The sequence below is a fragment of the Halichoerus grypus genome, chromosome 10 (genome assembly GCF_964656455.1).
Source record: "Halichoerus grypus chromosome 10, mHalGry1.hap1.1, whole genome shotgun sequence".
In the NCBI taxonomy this organism is placed as follows: domain Eukaryota; kingdom Metazoa; phylum Chordata; class Mammalia; order Carnivora; family Phocidae; genus Halichoerus; species Halichoerus grypus.
Window position 1 is genome coordinate 86377385 of NC_135721.1, and position 21124 is coordinate 86398508.

The following is a 21124-nucleotide window of genomic DNA, read 5'->3' on the forward strand; positions in this document are numbered from 1 at the left end:
TTGACAACCACTGGCTCTGACGGGTAAAGGAAATCAACTAAGAACCCAGCAATAACTTTGCCGGCACCGCATAATGATATAAAATAAAAGACAGAATGGACGAAGATTTAGCCTCACTCCTAAAGAAAGGAAAGCGACGATCTACAACCCCGGACAGGATATTTAACATGGGATTTACCGACTCTCCTAGGCTGGATATCCTGGAATATGTGTTGCTTAGAACCTCAGAGAACAGAGGCCAAGAAGATGACCTGAACAGATGTCAGAAAATTTAATAAAGAGAAGTGTGAGCAGCAGGATTTTATCGATGTAGGGCACAGCAAAGAAGCTTCTTTGAGAAATTCATTTTCAATGTAAAAAGCTTGAAAATTCTTCTCAGCTTGAAGAATGGTAGGAAGGAGGCTGCCAGCTTTCAAAGCTACAATTACCACCTACCAGCCCATGGCTTCCAAGTGTGCACATCCATTAGATCCTGCCCCCACCCTCCAGACTCCTATTTCTAAAACTAGGGAAAAACTCTTTTCAATGGCTTATAGGTATCTCAAACTCAGCAAGTCAAAACTCATCTAATAGTCATCACGCGGCCCCCACCAACACCTGTTCCTCGCCCATTATATGATCCAAGGAAGGTCGCAGCCTAGCACCCCTGAGTCTACATCATACTGGCCTCCCCCACCCTCTCATCAGCTTAGAGCAAATGCCCACAGGACTATCTTTCACCATCTGGTGTTAATATACCAACATGGCAGGAAAAGTCATTTAAAGGCTATTAACCTCAGAACTTTTATTAACTATAAAAGCAAACATCAGCTGTGACCAGTAGATTTAAATTCATTGAAGACTAGCTCGGTGATTTGTGTCTCTGGAGAAACTGAACTTTCAGAAACCAAAAGGGGTTGCTCGGTAATATTTTTTTGTGAATAAATGAATGATGAATAAATGGATGATTCAGATTCAGGGGAACGCTGGCTCAATCAAACAGGACTGAACTTTGATCTTTAAAATAAAGGCACTGGATTTCATGATCTCTCTGTTTTCTCCCAGGCTGTGAGTCTCATACTCACTAAGGACCGCTGCTGGTCCTGGGTGGTGAGGGGTGAAATCTGGAGAACCAAAGCCCAGAGAGAATCCGTGGTTTCGCCTCTCCAACCCATGGCCTGGATATAATGTCACAGGGCAGCCTTGTACAACAGGTTCTGCTGGACCTACTGTTCACTTTACATAATCATTGAGGAAGCTATAGGGAAACTATTTGTCAGCCAACTCATGGGGCTTTTCACCTGACACTGAGCATATTTTTTCCATACAGCAGCCTGACACACCCAACTCACCCTTGAGAATGCATGCACACATGCTGTTGAAGAGGGTGGGCTCTACTGAAAACCACTGAACTAGGAAACTCTCTTGGCTCTTTGTAGTTCTAGGCTTTTCTCCCAAGTCAGTGACTTTTATTAATGAATTATGTAATCTCCTAAGAAATCTCTATGGCTTGAAAGGGCAATAAGAAAATACAGAAGGGGACACCTGCGTGGCTCACTCAGTTGAGTGAACAACTCTTGGTTTCGGCCTTCCGGTTTCTTGGTTTCACGGTGTCAGGGTCAGCTCAGGTCATGATCTCAGGGTTGGGAGATCGAGCCCTGCATGGGGCGCACACTGAGCAGGGAGTCTGCTTGAGAGTCTCTCCCTCTGCCCCTCCCCCCACGTGCTCGCTCGCTTGCTCTCTCTCTCCTCTCTAAAATAAATACATAAATCTAAAAAAAGAAAAGAAAATACAGAATAGCAGCCAGGTTCCTGGTTCTAGGGTAAGAAAAAGAATTTACAGATGAAAAGAAACAAGGCAAATGTTGATAGCTTGTGGCTCATCAAAGGCGGGGCATCGCTCCTTTGCTTCTGCATCTGGGCAATTAGCGCAGTCGGTGTGCAGTGCATGGTCCTTATGGTTTTGAAAGAACTGCTTCCACACACTTTTCTGTGATCATTCTGATTGTTCTCTAAAGACTTAAAGAGTTTGTTTTCTCCTCAAGTGTTTCTTTTCCAAATCCATTTCCACAGCTGCTCAACCCTCCCTCCTGACAAAGGAAGGACAACTTGATAACCAGTGAGGCTTTGTTCTTTTTTCCTGCACTTGTGAGCTGGAGGGAGTTCTAACCACCCATAAAGGGCTCACAGCGTAGGCTGGTTGAAAATCGATTTATACAATTCCCACTTCAATCATTGTTTCGTCAACCCAAAGAAAATGAATGAAACAAGTGTTTGTGAATCAAATTTGAGGAATTCCAATGAAATAATGATTGCAGTGTCCCTCTCTGGCCCTGTACTGCTTAAGCTCCTGAATTGTAACATGCATCTAGGGGACAGATCTTTCAGGCTGCTGGTGAACAAGTCTACAGCATATCTGGGAGGTAAAAGTGTCACCCATTTGGGGACATTTAGGAGTCAGACTTGCCTCCTCCAGGTTGGTGAATCTCTGACCTCTCCAACATCCTGTTTGCATGGGAGTGTCCTCTGCCCTTCTGTTTTTCCCGCTCTTTCCATCTCTCCAGCCTGCTCCAAGCATTATCCCAAGCTATTCCTGTGGTTGCATCACACCTGGGTGCATGTGTGTGCATGTGCGTGCACACACATGATCCCTTCAGGCCCCCACAGCCAGCACCATATTTCACTGTCAATGGCAGCTCTGGGCTAACTTCCAGATGTTTTGTTGAGAGTGCATGTCTGAAGGAAATCGCTTGGGTCCCAGGCTGGGTAAGCACCAGACACCTGCCCTCCCTGCACGGTGGGTCAGAAACAGCCCCGGGAGAGGTGTCTCACAGCTCAGGTGCACATGCTGAGCCCTTGGGCGGGGGGTAAAGTTCACTCCCCAGACAACTAAAACCAACCAGCCAAGGCTCCATGGCCCAGTTTGTCTGAGGTTTAGGGCTTATCCCCATTTCTATGCCAACAGATGTCAATCAGATTGCCTTTCTTGTGTGGAACCTCCTCTCAAATACAGGAAGGGCAAAGGGTCATTTATTCATCACCTACCATGTCCCAGACATCTATGCATATTTTTTCACATCCTCCTTGAAACCACTCTCTGAGGTCAGATTAATTGTCCCATTGTACACATGGGAAAATGGAGGCACAAATGGATTGAGTCACCTGCTCAAGACTGTACAACTTGTAAGGTTCACCTCTACCTTATACCCTGAGCTGCCTACATTCTTGTAGACAGAGGAAACTGTCTACTTGTATGTGGAGCCTCTCACCTCCTATCCTAGGAGCCTGAATAAAATGAAAGGAAATAAGGAGGTAAAAAGAGGACAAGAAAACGTTGCCTACCACACACGCTGAAGAGTCAAGTTTGTGCACAGCACTTCTCTAGGAAAAGCTGAGATGGCCTGATGGACCAGACAATGTGGCATCACTTAGGATGTGAGGAGATCTCTGGCTCAGAAGTACTGACGTAGGTGGACTTGTATTATTACTAACACCCGACTCTGACACCAGTATCGATGTGTGTGATTTATCCTACAACTCCGAGCAATTAACTCAATTGGAGATAGAGTCAGACCCCACAGGTTAAGGACTCAGTCCCACAAAAATGTCCTCCCCGCTCACACTCCAGATGTCAGTCACAAGTCCAGGTTGTCACCTGTGCCCCAGATCAACTGGATATAGAAAGGAGGTTCCAACGCCCCCCTCCTCGGATTTGATTAATTTGTCAGAATGGCTCACAGAACTCAGAGAAGCATTTTACTGACCAGATGACCAGTTTGTTATAGAAGGATATAATTCAGGGCCAGCCAGATGGAAGAGATGCATAGGGTGAGGCATGGGGACAGTGTGTGGAGCTTCCATGCTCTCTCCAGACACACCACTGTCCCGGAATCTCCACGTTCACCAACCCAGAAACTCAGAACCGGGTCCTTTTGGGGTTTTGTTTTTGTTTTTGTTTTTTTTTAAAGATTTTATTTATTTATTTGACTGAGAGAGACACAGAGAGAGCACGAGCAGGGGGAGCAGCAGGAGAGGGAGAAGCAGGCTCCCCACTGAGCAGGGAGCCCAATGCGGGGATCGATCCCAGGACCCTGGGATCATGACCTGAGCCAAAGGCAGACGCTTAATTGACTGAGCCATCCAGGTGCCCCCCTTTTGGGTGTTTATGAAGGCATCATTACATAGGCACGATTGATTAGATAATTGGCTATTGGCCAAGCAGAGCCTTTCTCTGCTCCCTGGAGGTGGGACTGAAAGTTCCAACCCTCTACTCACATGGTTGGCTTCCCTGGCAACAGACCCCAAAACTTAGGTGACCTAGGGGCTTTCCAAAAGTCACCTCATTAACATAAAAAAGACACCTTCACAGCTGTCATCCCTGAAAATTCCAAGGGTTTTATGAACTCTGTGCCCTGAATGGGGATGAAGACCAAATATATATTTATTATAAATCACAATATTACAAATAACCAAATCTTCTGTACTTACTCTATGCCAGGCACCATTTTCATGTTTATGTGTATCAACTCACTTTAATTCTCACACAACCTGATCTCCATTTTACAGAAAAGAAACTGAGGCCCAGAGGAGTTCAGTAACTAGGGCAAAGTCACACAGCTGCAAGTCACGCAACCAGATATTGAACTAAGGCCAATGGCCTCGCCATCCATGCTCTTGGCCACACTTCACTGCCTTTAAATGACATCACTGGAGCTAGGACCCCTTGAAGGGAGGAAAGTCATAAACTAGAGAAAATCATAAAAGAAAATTCGCCTCCACACAACTGTTTTTAAAAATCTTTCCCAGATCCTGGGATGCCTGGGTGGCTCAGTTGGTTAAGCATCTGGCTTGGGCTCAGGTCATGATCCCAGGGTCCCGGGATTGAGCCCCGCATCGGGCTCCCTGCTTAGCAGGGAACCTGCTTCTCTCTCTCCCTCTGCCCCTCCCCCTCCTTGTGCTCGCTCTCTCTCTCTCTCTCTCTCTGTCAAATAAATAAATAAAATATGGGAAAAAAAATCTTTCCTAGATCCATGCAGCTTCCTCTGACAAGCTATTCACTATTGTCCTAGCTTGGTTTAAACTTGCCATCTTGTACTCAAAACCAGCAAGGTTGATGGCTGCCCCTCCTCCATGAAGAGATTGCCCTAAGGGTCAAAGGCCCACCATTCATGTTCACATGCCCAGTGCCCAGGACAGCCCCAGTGTGAACAGATGTTCCCTGAAGGTGTGAGAAGGAAGGACACTGGGACACTTCTCCCCCACTAGTAGCTACCCACCTCAAGCATTTAGGCTCAGGGAACAATCCTGCCGTTCAGTGTTGGAGCAGTGTGTCAGAGGGGAACACCCCAGTTTGCTCGAAGCTTCCTTGACAAATCCAAGTTCAAACTGAGTGTCACTCTTGGGAGTCGGGGAGGGAGAGCCGTGGTCCTGGACATGGCCGGAGCTGGGCAAGAACAGCCTCTGCACAGTCTCTCCTAGTCCCCAACCCCCCCCCCCATCCATTGATTCACTCTTTGTGTGGCCTTCATTCCTGCATTCCAGCCATTGACTCAGCAGCGCTTCAAGGCTCAGTGAGGCATGCTGGTCCCGGGAATGATGGCAGGAGCTGCTCGGAGAGAAATCACGGGGGTCACCTGGCAACTAGTTCGCCAAGTTAGGCCGGCAAAGAGATGGCAAGATGAGACGAGAGGAGGGCAGGGAATTCTAGCATAAGGGGTCTGGCAATTTAGGATCTAAGGCCAGCAACAAGCATGCATAATAAACAGAGGAGTAAATTGAATGAAAGGTAGAAGCTCTCTGTGAAGAAACTGGTGCTATGGTTTGCCAGCTTAGAAGAGCAGCCTGGAAAAGCAGTGGGAGGGCAACTTTTCACTATATCTTTTGGATCCTGAGCCACAGAATAAATTGTATCCAACAGACAACTTCCTGACAGTCTGTGTCTTTATAATAAAAATAACAATGAAGAACCATAAGCACCTGGCGATCTAGGCACTCAAAGGCTCAAAGAAGCGAGAAGAGCCAGCAGGAGATGTGAACCCAGATGTTCGAGTCCGAGGTGGGGGCGGGGTGTCTCTGCTCATAACCCCTACATACTGTCCCTTCACGCCATGGGGACAACAGCCTCTGCCGCATTAGGCTGTTGTGAAGCTTGAGTAAGGAAATCTCCATGAAGCACCATCCATGTGAGGGGCCCAAGATTTGGGCTCGGTCAGACATTTTCATTTGCCTCCCTCTACTACTCTCTCATTCCCTGTTGTCCTGGAGGGTGGACGCCAGCACAGCAAGATACCAAATGAATATATCACCAAGGAAAGGAATGAAAATCAGAGGGAAAGAAAGCGCAGGTGGAGAGGGAGAGGTGAGGAACGGCACGGAGTACCAGTCAGGAGCCGACATGCTCTGGAGCCCTCTGCTCAGCTCAAGTCTCAGGCCGGGCCTGTGCTGGCCTCTTGGGCCTCTCAGATTAGATGGAGGAGGGGGAAGATGGGGAGAGATGGGACCCAAAAGAGACCTTGGTAGCATTGCTATGTTTCTTATTTAGCAAACGGACTCAGGAAAACCAGGGAGAACCGTCTGCTTACAGTAAATGACGTAGTGCCGTATTTCAAACCAGCTGCCCACTCAGAGCAAGCCAACCACCCTGCTGTGTCCAGGACCTGTTGTGACACAATGGCAGCCAACCCTCACCGAGTAGTCACCGCATGCTGAGTACTCGAGACACTAGAAGTTTAGTATCAATTTTCCAGCGACCTTATGAGCTAAGGAATATCATCATCCCAATTTTACAGAAATGAGGCACAGAGATGATCACAATCTTTCCTGGAGCCACAGGTTGGACTCTGCCCAGTGAGCCAATTCTGAGAAAGAACACTGGCTTCACTGCTAAGTGGATGTGAGCCCAGTGCACTCGGAGGTAACACGCGGGTTCTCTCACATCCCTCCGGGCTCCAGGAGCTGAAAACTCGATGGTGCGCCTGGCCGCCTCAGTGGGTAGAGCATGCAACTCTTGATCTCAGGGGTTGTGAGTTCAAGCCCCATGTTGGGTGTAGAGATTACTTAAAAATAAAATCTTTAGAGAGAAAGGGAGAGAAGGAGAGAAAGAAAGAAAGAAAGAAAGAAAGAAAGAAAGAAAGAAAGAAAGAAAGAAAGAAAGAGAAAGGGAAGAAAGGCAAGAGGTAATAATACAAGGAAAGAGATTGGAATAGGACAGAGCTGTGTATCTTGTCCAGACTGTCCTAGTCAGGCAGCATGCCCTTGTTCAATTTAACTTCCTTTGCCTTGTTTTCTTCATCTGTGAAATGTGGTTATTAAGTCATGTGCCATAGTAAAATGCAAGAATTTAATAAAATACTAAGGGTTGAAGTGACCCCACACAGGGCCCAGATACGGTAGCTGGATATAGTCACCTGCTGTGACTTTGGCCATGAGATTCAACTGGGGATACTAGTTATCATATTAGAGTTATTTGGGTTTTGTCTCTGCTCCCTTTGCCCACCATTAAGGGTGTGTTCTGGTGAAATGTTCAGCAAGAGGGAGAAATACGTGGGACAAGAGACCTGGAGGATCCGATTCAGTGGCATTTCGGCAGTTCTGGAACAGCTCCTCTTTACTGAGAAAGCAGCTCTTCAGTGGATAAAGAGCTGTGGAGTTGTAACATGTAACCCACAAATCACAGATCGCTTTCCAGATGAGTCAGACTTTCTGCTGAAAGAGCATGCTTGTGACTGTGGCCTTTGGGAAGGCCCCTTCCCCAGTGAAAGGGTGAGTTCAAGGCCCTTCGCTCAAAATACAACTGGACTGCATTAACTACCAGTTGCTTTCAAACTGCTTTCTAAATCTGGCCCTGGAGCTTCTCTGGTTTCACACTGGGCCACAGAAGTGCCCCAGCACACACTTAATACTCACTGTGCTGTGGGTGACCACAGAGTGACCCGGGAGTGACGTGTGGGCGACCCCCCCGGAGCCAACACAGCAACAGCTTCGCCCATTGGAGGTCATAGCAGTGCCCTCAGCAGATACTCTGGTCGGTTGAAAATTATAATTTTATTTTGAAATGATCATTAAAAAAAAAAGTCCAAGTGGAAACAATTAAACTTTGGGAAAGTCAAACAAATGTTGCTAGCCAAGAAACCCCGACCAGAAACCAAGCTGTGATTGGCTCTAGATGTAAAATCTAGGAGAAAATTCAGGGGGACAGCAGATTCTCAAGTTCAGAGGCAATACCAAAGAGGCAGCAGAGTCCAGTGTTATAAATAGCACATTCTGGGAAAATTACAAGAGGTGGTATTTAGAAAGTCACTGGTGAAGGAAAGGTTGAAGAATTAATTACCTCAGAATGGGCTGCCAAGAGGTGGCTTTGATGTCATCACAGATAAGCCTCCTCAGTGATGCTGCCGGGAGTGGGGGTTACACTAAGCAAGTAACAGCAAATAACTTGGATTTAAGTGAAATCTTTGGGAGATGAACTGTGAAATGAACACATCATGGCTCAGAGGGGCCATCTTGGGAGTGGATAGGTTCCCAGCTGAGGCCACTTTCTCCACTGTAATAACACGGAGAGGATGAAATATCTAAAGACAGAATGGGGTGAGGAAAGCGGATCTCAGAGTCAATCCGGCCCAGTGTGAGGAGAGAGCAGCCCTTGTTCCAAACATAGCTTTGCTTTAGGTCAAGATACATCAGCTACTCTCAACTTAAAGGCAAGAAGCCATGAGTTCTCAAACGTCAGCAATCACCTGAGGGCCTGTTTAAAATACAGATGGCCAGGTTCCATTCTCGGAGAGTCTGGGATGGAGTTTGGACATCCAAATATTCATGAGCCCCACTGAGGTGATTCTGAGGCACATGGCGGGAGTCTGGAGTCTGGAGTCCCAGTCTCTCCTCCCAGTTTCTGACAAATTGGCTTCCTGTGGAACTTGCCCAGAAGAAAAGAATGTGGAGCCTTGATGAGTCTAGCATCTTGCTGAACAGCTGGAGATTCGCATTATGAATCAATAAATTGACTTCCAACCTCATGTATGGGTCTCCTTCACTTGGTGAGTCCACCCTAGATATCCTGGATTACTTTTTAGGAGCCTTTTGCCCCCTGTACTATCGTTTTTTGCATGAAGTCCTCACTATAAAGTATTGTGTGCCAGATATTCATCGCAACATTGTATTTTTTAAAATTGAAAAATTGGTAGCAACCTGAATATCCATCCGTCAGGAAATGGTTAAATAAATTATTGTCAATGTAATCTGCGAAATACTACCTAACTACTGAAATGATATAGAATGAGTTCCAAGACTTGTTATATTTAAGCAATACATATACCTGCACCCAATTTATGCAAAATAATATACACCTACATATATGTGTGTGTCTGTATGCATATATACATATATACATATAATAAAGACAGGGAAGGAAAATGCCAAACTGATCAAAGAGGTTGCTTAGAGGGTGAGGAGAGGGACAAGGGGAGGCTTTTGTATTTTTATGCTGTGTAATTTTGTACTGTTTGAGTCTTCTATGCTGAAAATGCATTCTAGTATCCCTTATGTGATGTGATAGAAATTTAAAGGTAAGAAAAGTAAATCAAACGATATAAAGTCTCATAGACTAACACATGGTGAAGGTTTGTAGTAATGTAACACAACTAAGCAATGGGAGTGGCTAGTCTGAATATTCCAGCCCCCAGGACATCTTCTGGGCCTTAACGCTATGTGTTGACTTAGCCCGTTAAATTTTTCTCAGCTTCTCTCCAGAAGGAGTCCTAACGCAAAAATGCCTCATTCACATATTCTGGAGAAGACAGGTAATCAAGACTGATATGCCAGCTAACACAATTTTGCAAATCCTTTTCAACTCCCTTCCTACCCCATCTTTTATTTAACTTCATCATCTCATGCAACATGTTAAAAACAAAACAAACAAACAAAAAGTATATAAAGAGAAGGAGGATGAGGTCCAGTGAACGAGAGAAAAGAAAAATGGTTAAGTACTGTTTATTCCAGTGTGAAAACCAGACGAGCCCTTGGCAACTGTTTCTTGCTTGCTAAGTGAAAACTTGAATTTAACTAAACAATGATTGGTATGTCCTCTCCTTTTTCTCTCTTTAAAGAAGCCATTTATTTGGCTAGTGATTGACAAGCAGCATTAGTGAGCAATCACGCACTTGATGCAGATCCTAAGGGAAGTCACCAGAACTTGGGTCACACTCCATTGACCAAAGCCTATCCCTGCCCTGCCAAGGCCAAGTCCCGCTCAGCCTTCTCCATTTGCCCCGAGGACGGACTCCTGTCTCCAGCTCCACCCTGACCCCTGCTCTCCCTGGGGACGTTCTTTGACATCTCACCACACTAATGCCGTCATTGAGAAGGGCCTCCCCGAAGATCATCATGTAGAGTGGCTCGTTCACCCGAGCCTCCTCGAACACAGCCAGCACAGCCACAGGGTCCACGGCCGAGATCAGGCTGCCAAACAGCAGGTTCTGAAGCAGGTTGACGTCACTGAGGCCAAAGGCTTTGATCTGGCAGATGAGGTAGAGGGAGAGGCCAATGCCAAAGGCATTGATAAGGGCCCCCAGGCCTGCCCACCACAGGATGGACCCAATGTTCTCAAAGAAGGGCCGGGTGGGCATGAAGTAACCACCCTCCAGGACAATGGGTGGAAGGAGGTACAGGAAGTAGATGCTTGAATCCATGACGGGAGGAGATTTATGGTCGGTGCCAAAGATGATGGCACCCACCAGAGCCCCAACGATGATGAGGAGGCAGCTTTCTGGCATGAGGCCTGGCAGTCTGTGGTAAAGATGGAAGCCTAGGGAAGAGCGGAGAACCACATTTAGATGTTTGCAAATAAAATGGCTCTGGCCAAGAAGATACCAGGGGACTGGTGTAGAAGACGTCTTCTAAAACTAAGCAGAGGGGACCTTGGGTAGGCTGGTTTGCATCCCTGAGCCTTAGCGCCCCATCTTTAGTGGGGACTAGAAATGTCATGGGGTCTTTCAATCAGGTCAAGTACTTAACATGCCAGGCCCAGTGCAGGTCTCAGAGCAGTCCTCAGCCAGCTGTCCCCTCCCCCTCCTCCTTCCTGCTTCCCCCCTTACAGGGTCTGAGAGGGCAGTCGGGAAAGAGGAGCAAGGAGGGTGGAGCTCCTTTGCATTCCTGCAAAACCCACCTTTGAGGCCCATTCAGAGTCAATAACAGTCACCTAAACATCAGCTTCTTCCAAACTTCCCTTCCACCAAACCAATAAATGAAAATTTAGTCCTTTATTGTATTTTCCTTATTTAACCAATGACACGCCATCTGGTCAGCCATGTAAGAAGGAAATCGAGGGGCACCTGGGTGACTCAGTTTGTTGAGCGTCTGACTCTTGGTTTTGGCTCAGGTCATGATCTTATGGGTTGTGGGATGGTGCCCTGAGCATGGGGCTCCATGCTCAGTGGGGAGTCTACTTGAGGATTCTCTCCCTCTGCCCCTCCCTCCACTTGCAAACTCTCTCTCTTTCTAAAATAAATAAATAAATCTTTTAAAAAAAGGAAGGAAATCAAGTCGCATTCCCTGAATCCCCATCACTTTGCCCTCGTGCAATTCCCTTTCTCATCATCTATGTCTCAGTAGCTGTCCCTTAAGACCGTCTCTTCCTCCCTACTTGTACAGTTACCGCCTTTATGTAGGGGCTCCCCATTTCCCATCCTGACTTCTGCACTGGCTTCCTGACCTCGTATTTCACCCTCAACCCTGCAGCTCATTCCAACTTCCGCTGCCAGATGACTTTTCCAAACCACATGTATCTATACTCATCTCATTCCCCACCTAAGACATCTGAACGCACACAAAGCATCTCACAGATTTTAAACTGAGGGTTATTTGTGAAGCATCCTTGGGCCAAGACCAACTCACTGCCAAGCACTGTGTGTGACATGGTGAACCAAACATGTTTATTACAATTCCAGCTATTGATGAAATTTCAGAAATAAGACATTAACAAATAAGAAGACAAAAACAAGGCAACATATAAGAATGCAGTGAAGTGTATATTGACTACATCAACAAACAGGAGAAGAGATCAGAGCACAGCAGGCCACTCTGGGGTTCTCTCCAAGTCAATATCCCTCCCACCCAACACTACCCGTGTACATCCTACGTTATAGCCAACCACACACCTTTACCCTGTGGTTCACCTTTCCTGTCTTCATTTATTCCTGCCTGGATTGTTCTTTTCTTCAACTTATTTAGGTCCTGCTCAATCTTCAAAATTAAACTTTTCCCAACCACTTCCCAAGGAAATCATATGTCTTCCTCTGAATTACTGTAATATTTTATCAGTATCTGTCTAACAACAATGTTCTTTTTCTATCATTTTCTGTGCATGCCTTATCTCTCCTACTAACCTCCAAATTTTTCCAACTTGGACAGAATGGCATACAACTCTTTATCTCCCCAAAGTGCTTAGCAATGTGTCTTGCCCACGACAGCTGGTCTATTTGGTGGAAGAATCTGTAAGTGTGTACATGAATGATTGATCCAGTTAAATGTTCACCAGAGAAGCTTTTATATGGGAAGTAGAAATTGAACAGGTTGTTGGGGGATGACTAGGACTTACATAGTTGGACAGCAGAATGGAAGAGATTTTAGGTGGGGAGAACTCCAAGAGAAAAAGTAAAGAGACAGGAATGGCCCAGTCAGATATGTCTGACATTCATTGAGGAGATCCACCTGGCTGGAGCAAATTATGAATGAAGAAGAATATTGGAAGAAGAGTCAGTAGATGATTGAGCCAAATAAGAGAGGGTCTTGAGTTCAAGGCTAAGGGGTGAAGATTTCTCCCACAAGCCACAGGGAGCCACTGAATGTCTCCTTAGGAATTTTAATTTTAATTCCATTTTAACCATTCTGACAGGTAGGAGGTGGTATTTCATTGTGGTTTTGATTTGTATTTCTCTGGTGATGAGTGATGTTGAGCATCTTTTCATGTGTCTGTTGGCCATCTGGATGTCTTCTTTGGAAAAATGTCTGTTCATGTCTTCTGCTCATTTCTTAACTGGATTATATATTTTGGGGGTTTTGGGAATGCAAATTGGTGCAGCCAAGCTGGAAAACAGTATGATGGCTCCTCAAAAAGTTAAAAATAGAACTACCTTATGGCCCAGCAATTATACTACTAGGTATTTACCCAAAGGATACAAAAATATAGATTCGAAGGGGCACATGCACCCCAATGTTTATAGCAGCATTATCAACAATAGCCAAACTATGGAAAGAGTGCAAGTGTCCGTCAACTTATGAATGGATAAAGAAGATGTGGTGTATATATACAATGGAATATTACTCAGCCATCAAAAAGAATGAAATCTTGCCATTTGCAACAATGTGGTTGGAGCTCGAGTGTATTATGCTAAATGAAATAAGTCAGAGAAAGATAAATACCACATGATTTCACTCATAGGTGGAATTTAAGAAACAAAACAGATGAACATGAGGGGAGAAAAAAGAGAGAGAAGCAAACCATAAGAGACTCAACTCTAGAGAACAAACTGAGGGTTGATGGGGGGAGGCAGGCGAGGGGGATGGGCTAAATGGGTGATGAGTATTAAGGAGGGCACTTGTTGTGATGAGCACTGGGTGTTATATGTAAGTGACAATTTAAATAAAACTTTAAATAAAAAAATTACAATAAAATAAAAGGAATTTTTTTTTAAAGATTTTATTTATTTTTCCACAGAGAGAGAGAGACAACGAGAGAGGGAACACAAGCAGGGGGAGTGGGAGAGGGAGAAGCAGGCCTCCTGCTGAGCAGGGAGCCTGATGTGGGACTCGATCCCAGGACCCTGGGATCACGACCCGAGCCAAAGGCAGACGCTTAACGACTGAGCCACCCAGGCTCCCTAAAAGGAATTTTAAGTACAGCCATCCAAAGAGCATGTAGGTTTCCCTGATCACAGCTTGGAATTTCCTTTGTTATCAGCGGGCAGGTTATTATGATAGAATATAATTAGTATCAAGGGACATTGTCCAAAACCACAAGCCTACCCACTGGCTTCAAGACCATTTTAAGGCCTCCTTCAAGAGTTTGAGAGTACTGCTCTCTCCATTTCCTAACAACAACTTTCCCTTCCTCCTCCCTGCCCTCCTCCTCCTTCTTCCTCTTCTTCAGTTAGTGCTTATTTTAACTACACTGATTTTTTTTAACATGTAAAAGAGGTGGAAGAGCCTATAGTGTGATTTTCTCTGGCCCTGTGTCTCCCCAGTTTGGTCCTTCTTCCAGGAATCGAGTTTCCTGAAACGCATCCAACATGCACCTGTCTTAAGCCAAATTACACATAGGCAGTGGGAGCAGGAAGAGGCGCCATGCACTGTAAAGTAGGGCATCGTAAGGAGAAATGCCGGGTGCATCACACTCTACAACTCTCCTTCCCTTTCCTGATGGACAGCAGAGTCAGTCACCTTGAGAGTCTACAACTCTAGTGCCTGAAATTTAAATGGCCACAAATAACAACGTCCTGCCTGAAAGTCAAAGAGGGCCCTACAATTCCATTCTGCCCAATGATTCAAGGAACACCCTTCCGTAATGTGCCAAGAAGCAGAACTAAAATAAAAGATAAACAACAAAATCTGAGGTGACTCTGTATTATCGTTGTTCTATAATATTCTTCTATAAGACACATAGTTGGCTGTTTTAAAAAGGATTGGAGGAGAGTCGTGATGTTCTTGTGTCCAAATGCCTACCAGGCAGTGCTAGATTCATCTGTTTTCCCCATTACACTAAGCCCCTTAAGGCCGGGAACCATGGTCATTCCCACATATGGTAGGGGCATTCAATAACTGTGTCTTGACAGAATGACTGAGTGAAAGAATGAATGCTAAATGTAATGATTATTAATTATGTTTTGATTCAAGTTTTACAATATAGAATCTAAAAAAAATCTATATAGATTCCTTATGTGTGAAAGTTTTATGTCATTTTTTTTTGCCCCATGCAAATGAACCACCACATATAAAACTACAAGCCCAGTACTTGACACATAAGAAATAATAATCATTAAGTATAGCCTTCTTTTCATGTGCAATATAGAAATAGTATGAGTTCTTAAAGACTAGCGAATATGAAATTGTATTTGAATAAGCATGATCCAACCGATAACCTACTGAAGTTAGTTTCTTTTTCTAAAATATGTTGAATTTCACCAAAATGAAAATCAAGAACATTTAAGTCAGTAGTCCTGTGAACAACAGTGTCCTTACCATCCTCTGAGCTTCTAGACATAGTGGGTCTGGGTACATACAATACTCTAAAAAAAAACAATCTGTGTATTATGCTAATATAAAACCAAGATAAAATATATCCTTCTGTATTGAGCCTTTTACTGACATAGAATGTAAACCTCTTTGCCACTAGAAAATCCTTATTTGCACCAAAAGGAGGTCTTAGAAATAATTTCACAGCTGGGTACACGGAGACTTAGAAAGACAAGGTGACTAGCTGGTCAGTGGCAGCTCTAGTTCCTTGACTCCCAGACCAACTTCCGCCATTACTGTAAAGAGGGAAGGAGTGGGTGGAGACAGTATTGTTCACAAAGGAAAACTCAAGATCCACATAAGATCACTTTGAATGATCTCAGTGCCCATGTGGTTGCATGAAAGGTGATAGAACCCTAGCTCTGAACTGAGAACATTAACCCGTTAGAAAGCCATTTTTCACCTGAGCACTTTTTAGAAATAACGTGAGACCCTTTGTGTAATTTAATGCTTTGACAAATCACACAGGAGTTCTTCAAATTAACAATTTCCATTCACTCTTCACACTTTACTAGCTCAAAATGAATAGCAATTGTGAAGGACCATCTAGTGAATGCACCAGTACCCCCGTCATCCCCGGGGAGGGAGTTAGATGAGTAGACAGAGCCCACAGTCCTGATCCCCGGGAGTTATCTGCCAGATCCCATGGATCAACCCTTACTTCACACCCAGGCTAGAGGAAAATTATAAAGAAGCATCAAAATGAATCATAGATTCTATCCCAATAGGACAACTTATCTACTCAAGTAACAAAGATCATAACAGAGGCAAAGGAGATGTCATGCTTAATAATTGAGATAACTGTATCAGTTTTTCACTTCAGAATAAGCTGGCTTTAGGGAGACAAGGGGGTGGAGTTAGGGATTAAATGATCACAGAGTGTAAACCATTATTTTGATTAGAATTTAATCCATGAACTCAAATTCCCTTTATTTCACAAAGGAAACCTGAGGTGCCCCAGTAGTGCCATTTGGCTCCGGCGTAAACCAGTATGTTACCGACGTATCCTCTCTTATGCCCCCACATCCCACCACTGAGTGATATAAGAGTGGCCTGTGATTGTCTTGTTCCTTGCTTTCTGTCATTCTGCAAGGAATACATGTCACTTTTAAAGAATAAACAAAGGGAGTCATTGATGAAGCCCACAGTTACATGGCCAAGAATGAAGGAAGAATATTCTACAGAATAATATTCTGTAATTTCCAATGGGCATCATTCCGAGGTCTAATGCCTTATGCTCTAGTTTTTAAGGCATAGAACTTGAGATTTTTACATGCCAATAATGTCACATAGGTGTCACCCTGAAATAAGAAGAAATCCCAGAACCCAGAAGTATGCTCAAATTTCAAAGCACAATCCTGAGGTGTTACGTGGCTTTATAAAAAGCAGTTATGACTTCCCCTTGACTCTAAGGAACAGATTTCTTTTTTAATGTAATAGCAGTAACAGTTAAAATCTGTGTAGTTCACCACCTACGAGGCACATGGAGAACGATTCCCACAACCAGGTGTTTGGGGGACTTACCTATTTTTGCAAGGGATGCTAGAAGTATCCAGAGGGTGACCTCATAAGGAATTTGCACGTAGTCATAATCCAGGGCAAAAACAGATATCTTCTCGTTTACCTCTGAACTGGCAGCAGCAAACCGAACATTAGCTTCATGCTGGGCAGTGGAATTTGTGGATTCATTCAAATCTGAAGATGCTTCAGAACACTTGAGGGCCACTAGCAGTAGCACCCAGTTCCAAGGACTGAAAGGCACAAGCATCTGAAAACCCATGCTGTGGGCTTCTCCTACCCTGTGCGTGGTTGTGTGCCACACATCGGCCGTGAGGAGGGTTTCTAGAGAGCAGAGGCGTCTACCTGGGTCAAAGGTAACATACGTACAGTCTGTGGGTCATTCCAAGAAGAGTCCGAGCGTGTCATTGAATTCTGAGTGTCGATGTTTTCAAATCACCTTTAAAGGATTTGTGTCCAGATAAGTCAGCTTCTGGCTCAAAGGCGTCAGTCATTCAGTAGACCCGTTAAAGCCCAAGTCACCTATGTGACCTTCATCCGATCATGATTTGAAGAACAGTTTAGGAAGGGGAAAAACATGTCTTCATTCAAAGCTGTTTCCTCACTTCACTGCACACTGGTTTCATCTTGTGAGTGAAAATTAAAAAGGATACCACGGTGTGCATTCCAGATATCACTGGAGTCCTTCTGACTAGGAAGGGAATCCTTCCCTCTCCACCGGGTCTCAGTAAGGAGCTACCTGTCCTGCACCTGCTCCTTCTCTCCTCCCCCTGCTCTCACACTTGTTTTGAATGGGCAAGGCTGCAGGTAGCTCCTGCACTTAATTATTTGCTCTGATAGGACTTTTGTAATGTAATGCTCTCCTTGAGCGTTTTCCGGGGGTTACGCTGCTGACACCTAGTGGGCAGCCGCAACATGACACCTCGGCATGTTTAATGAATGATTAAGGTGGTCTTGTAATTATCATCCACACAAGGGCGTTTTTGAGAGTAGAGGAAAACGATTGATAATTATGCCAGACTCTCGGTGTCAGCCAGGATTATCCTGGAATCATATGGTCTCTGTAAATTGGGAAGGAAGAGGAGGTAGCATAACACATGACCAAACTCATGTGCAGTAACTCAAAGAAAGTTCTAGGTTTCCATGAAATTTACACAGAAAAAAAAAAAAAAAAAGAGCAGCAGAACAAGTTTCATGAAATACATTTAAAACCTAGTTTAAAAAAATCTCCATGGCACATCCAAATTTTTCATTTTAAAGAATTTTGTTAATTACGGTCTATTTGTTCAAAAAGAGCAGTACCACACAGAGTGTTTATGGAAGAATTTGAAATGGATTCCAGGGATCTACTTCTGCTTCTTCTACATCTGGCAGGTGGACTTAACCCGATTAGTTACCTTTCAAAGCATCCTTTTCTGAAAACAGGGAGGATAATAATATCTACCTCATCGACTGGCTAGAAGCATTAAATAAGATAAAGCAAGGAAAATCTCTGGCATTTAACTGGCACTTAATAAATGTTGGTTTTTATTATTTTTACTCACATTTCTTATGCTATAGGAAAATAAGAACTCTGTTGCAATGTGGAATAGCGCTCAATAGAAAATGAAAATTATTCTCCATAAACAGTCTCAACGCCTCCTCCATATCAAACTGAAGGGCAATTTATATATATTTTTTGTTCATGTTAGTGAAAGTGGATCACTCCCACCCTCCACCCCATGCTCAGCAAAGATCACTGGAAAACAGAGCTACCTCTGTTGAGGAAGGCTAGCATCTAGATGCAACTTCTTAATAAGACAAGGATTAAGAGTTCACATATGGATTTTTTTTCTCTTTCCTTTGCAATTTGGCTCTAAAAATAGATCCAATTTAGTCACTAAAATGAGAGGTTGACCTCAAGCAGGTCACCATATTGGGCCAATATTTTTTTCAGAAAAGTTGACATGCATAGCCTTGTAATGGAAAACTTCCTTAGAATAGATATTTTATCTTTTCATTTGCATTTCTGTTTTACTTCTGTTTTCTAAAAAGAATTGGGAGAGAATTTCCCATGGTGCTCCATGACAAGATGGAAACTAAGAATCAGAAAACCTCTGTTCTCCGGCATTAATTACCTGCTTCACTCTGGGAAAGACACTTTACCTGTTTTGAGCCTCAATTTTATCATCTATAGACTGAAGATGCTGTCCACTCCAGGTATCTTTTCCTGCTCTAAAATTTCAAGTCTTTGTGAATATATTACAACGTCTTTTGCCGTACAATCAACTGGTAACTGAGAGTACAGTCACTATCAGAGAAGTGACGCCAAGGTCAGAGGATAGTGAGAGGAAAACTTGAATTCTACAGCAGTCGACCACCTTGTCTTCCAGGTTGAGGTTTGCTGTCCCCATCCCCCCCCCCGACCGCCGAGGGGTCAACCCTTGGTACCACTTCCACCCATGCAATAGTGCTTCCACACAGCCGCCTGAAATATTCTTTCTAAAATTGCCTTCTTAATCCTGGTTCTCTAGAAAACAGTGTGAGACAAAGCTAATATGAGCGGTGCAAACCAAAGGTAGCAAAGTGAGAGAAAAAAGGAAGCAAGGGAGAAACGCTTCTAGAATGGTGTGAGGAGCTCTATAGATCCTCTCCCTAGTGTTAGGGAAACACCCATAATTGGGAAGATCTATTGAAAATAAAGAGAACAGCCCTTCAGTCTGTGGAAATTGTCCTATGGACATACAGCAATTAAAGACGATCTTCTTTTGGGGGGGGGGCTTTTTTTTTTATTATGTTATATTAATCACCATACATTGCATCATTAGTTTTTGAGGTAGTGTTCCATGATTCCTTGTTTGTGCATAACACCCAGTGCTCCATGCAGAACGTGCCCTCCTCAATACCCACCACCAGGCTAACCCATCCCCCCACCCCCCTGCCCTCTAGAACCCTCAGTTTGTTTCTGAGAGTCCGTAGTCTCTCATGGTTTGTCTCCCCCTGCAATTCCCCCCGCTTCATTTTTCCCTTCCTGCTATCTTCTTCTTCTTTTTTTTTTAAACATATAATGTATTATTTGTTTCAGAGGTACAGATCTGTGATTCAACAGTCTGACACAATTCACAGTGCTCACCATAGCACATACCGTCCCCAATGTCTATCACCCAGCCATCCCATCCCTCCCACCCCCCACCACTCCAGCAACCCTCAGTTTGTTTCCTGAGATTAAGAATTCCTCATATCAGTGAGGTCATATAATACATGTCTTTCTCTGATTGACTTATTTCGCTCAGCATGATACCCTCCAATTCCATCCACGTCGTTGCAAATGGCAAGATTTCATTCCTTTTGATGGCTGCATAATATTCCATTGTGTATATATATATATATATATATATATATACCACATCTTCTTTATCCATTCATCTATAGATGGACATATGGACATCTTGGCTCTTTCCACAGTTTGGCTATTGTGGACATTGCTGCTATAAACATCGGGGTGCACATATCCGAGGCACTTTTTCATGTATCTGTTGGCCATTTGGAAGTCTTCTTTGGAAAAATGTCTGTTCATGTCTTCTACCCAATTCTTGACTGGATCATTTGTTGTTTGGGTGTTGAGTTTAAGAAGTTCTTTATAGATTTTGGATACTAGCCCTTTATCTGATATGTCATTTGCAAATATCTTCTCCCATTCTGTTGGTTGTCTTTTGGTTTTGTTGACTGTTTCTTTTGCTGTGCAAAAGCTTTTTATCTTGATGAAGTCCCAATAGTTCATTTTTGCCCTTGCTTCCCTTGCCTTTGGCGATGTTTCTAGGAAGAAGTTGCTGCGGCTGAGGTCGAAAAGGTTGCTGCCTGTGTTCTCCTTCAGGATTTTGATGGACTCCTGTCTCACATTGAGGTCTTTCAACCATTTGGAGTCTATTTTTGTGTGTGGTGTAAGGAAACGGTCCAGTTTCATTCTTCTGCATGTGGCTGTCCAATTTTCCCAACACCATTTGTTGAAGAGACTGTCTTTTTTCCATTGGACATTCTTTCCTGCTTTGTCGAAAATTAGTTGACCATAGAGTTGAGGGTCTATTTCTGGGCTCTCTATTCTATTCCATTGATCTATGGCTGTGTTTGTGCCAGTACCATACTGTCTTGATGATGACAGCTTTGTAATAGAGCTGGAAGTCCGGAATTATGATGCCACCAGCTATGGTTTTCTTTTTCAACCTTCCTCTGGCTATTTGGGGGTCTTTTCTGGTTCCATACAAATTTTAGGATTATTTGTTCCATTTCTTTGAAAAACGTCAATGGTATTTTGATAGGGATTGCACTGAATGTGTAGATTGCTCTAGGTAGCATTGACGTCTTC

The 21124-nt window shown here is 44.0% G+C and overlaps 1 protein-coding gene across 1 annotated transcript in view; it reads right to left on the reverse strand.

The window, feature by feature from the left end:
- Positions 1-17044, reverse strand: part of SLC9A4 (solute carrier family 9 member A4) — a 64396-nt gene extending 47352 nt beyond the window's left edge. Inside the window, exons 1-2 of the mRNA XM_036089523.2 lie at positions 16789-17044; positions 10317-10780 (exon numbers count right to left, since the gene is read on the reverse strand). Of these exons, the coding sequence (XP_035945416.1) occupies positions 10317-10780; positions 16789-17044 (720 nt within the window). The remainder of the gene's footprint in view (positions 1-10316; positions 10781-16788) is intronic.
- Between the last annotated feature and the right edge of the window lie 4080 nt (positions 17045-21124).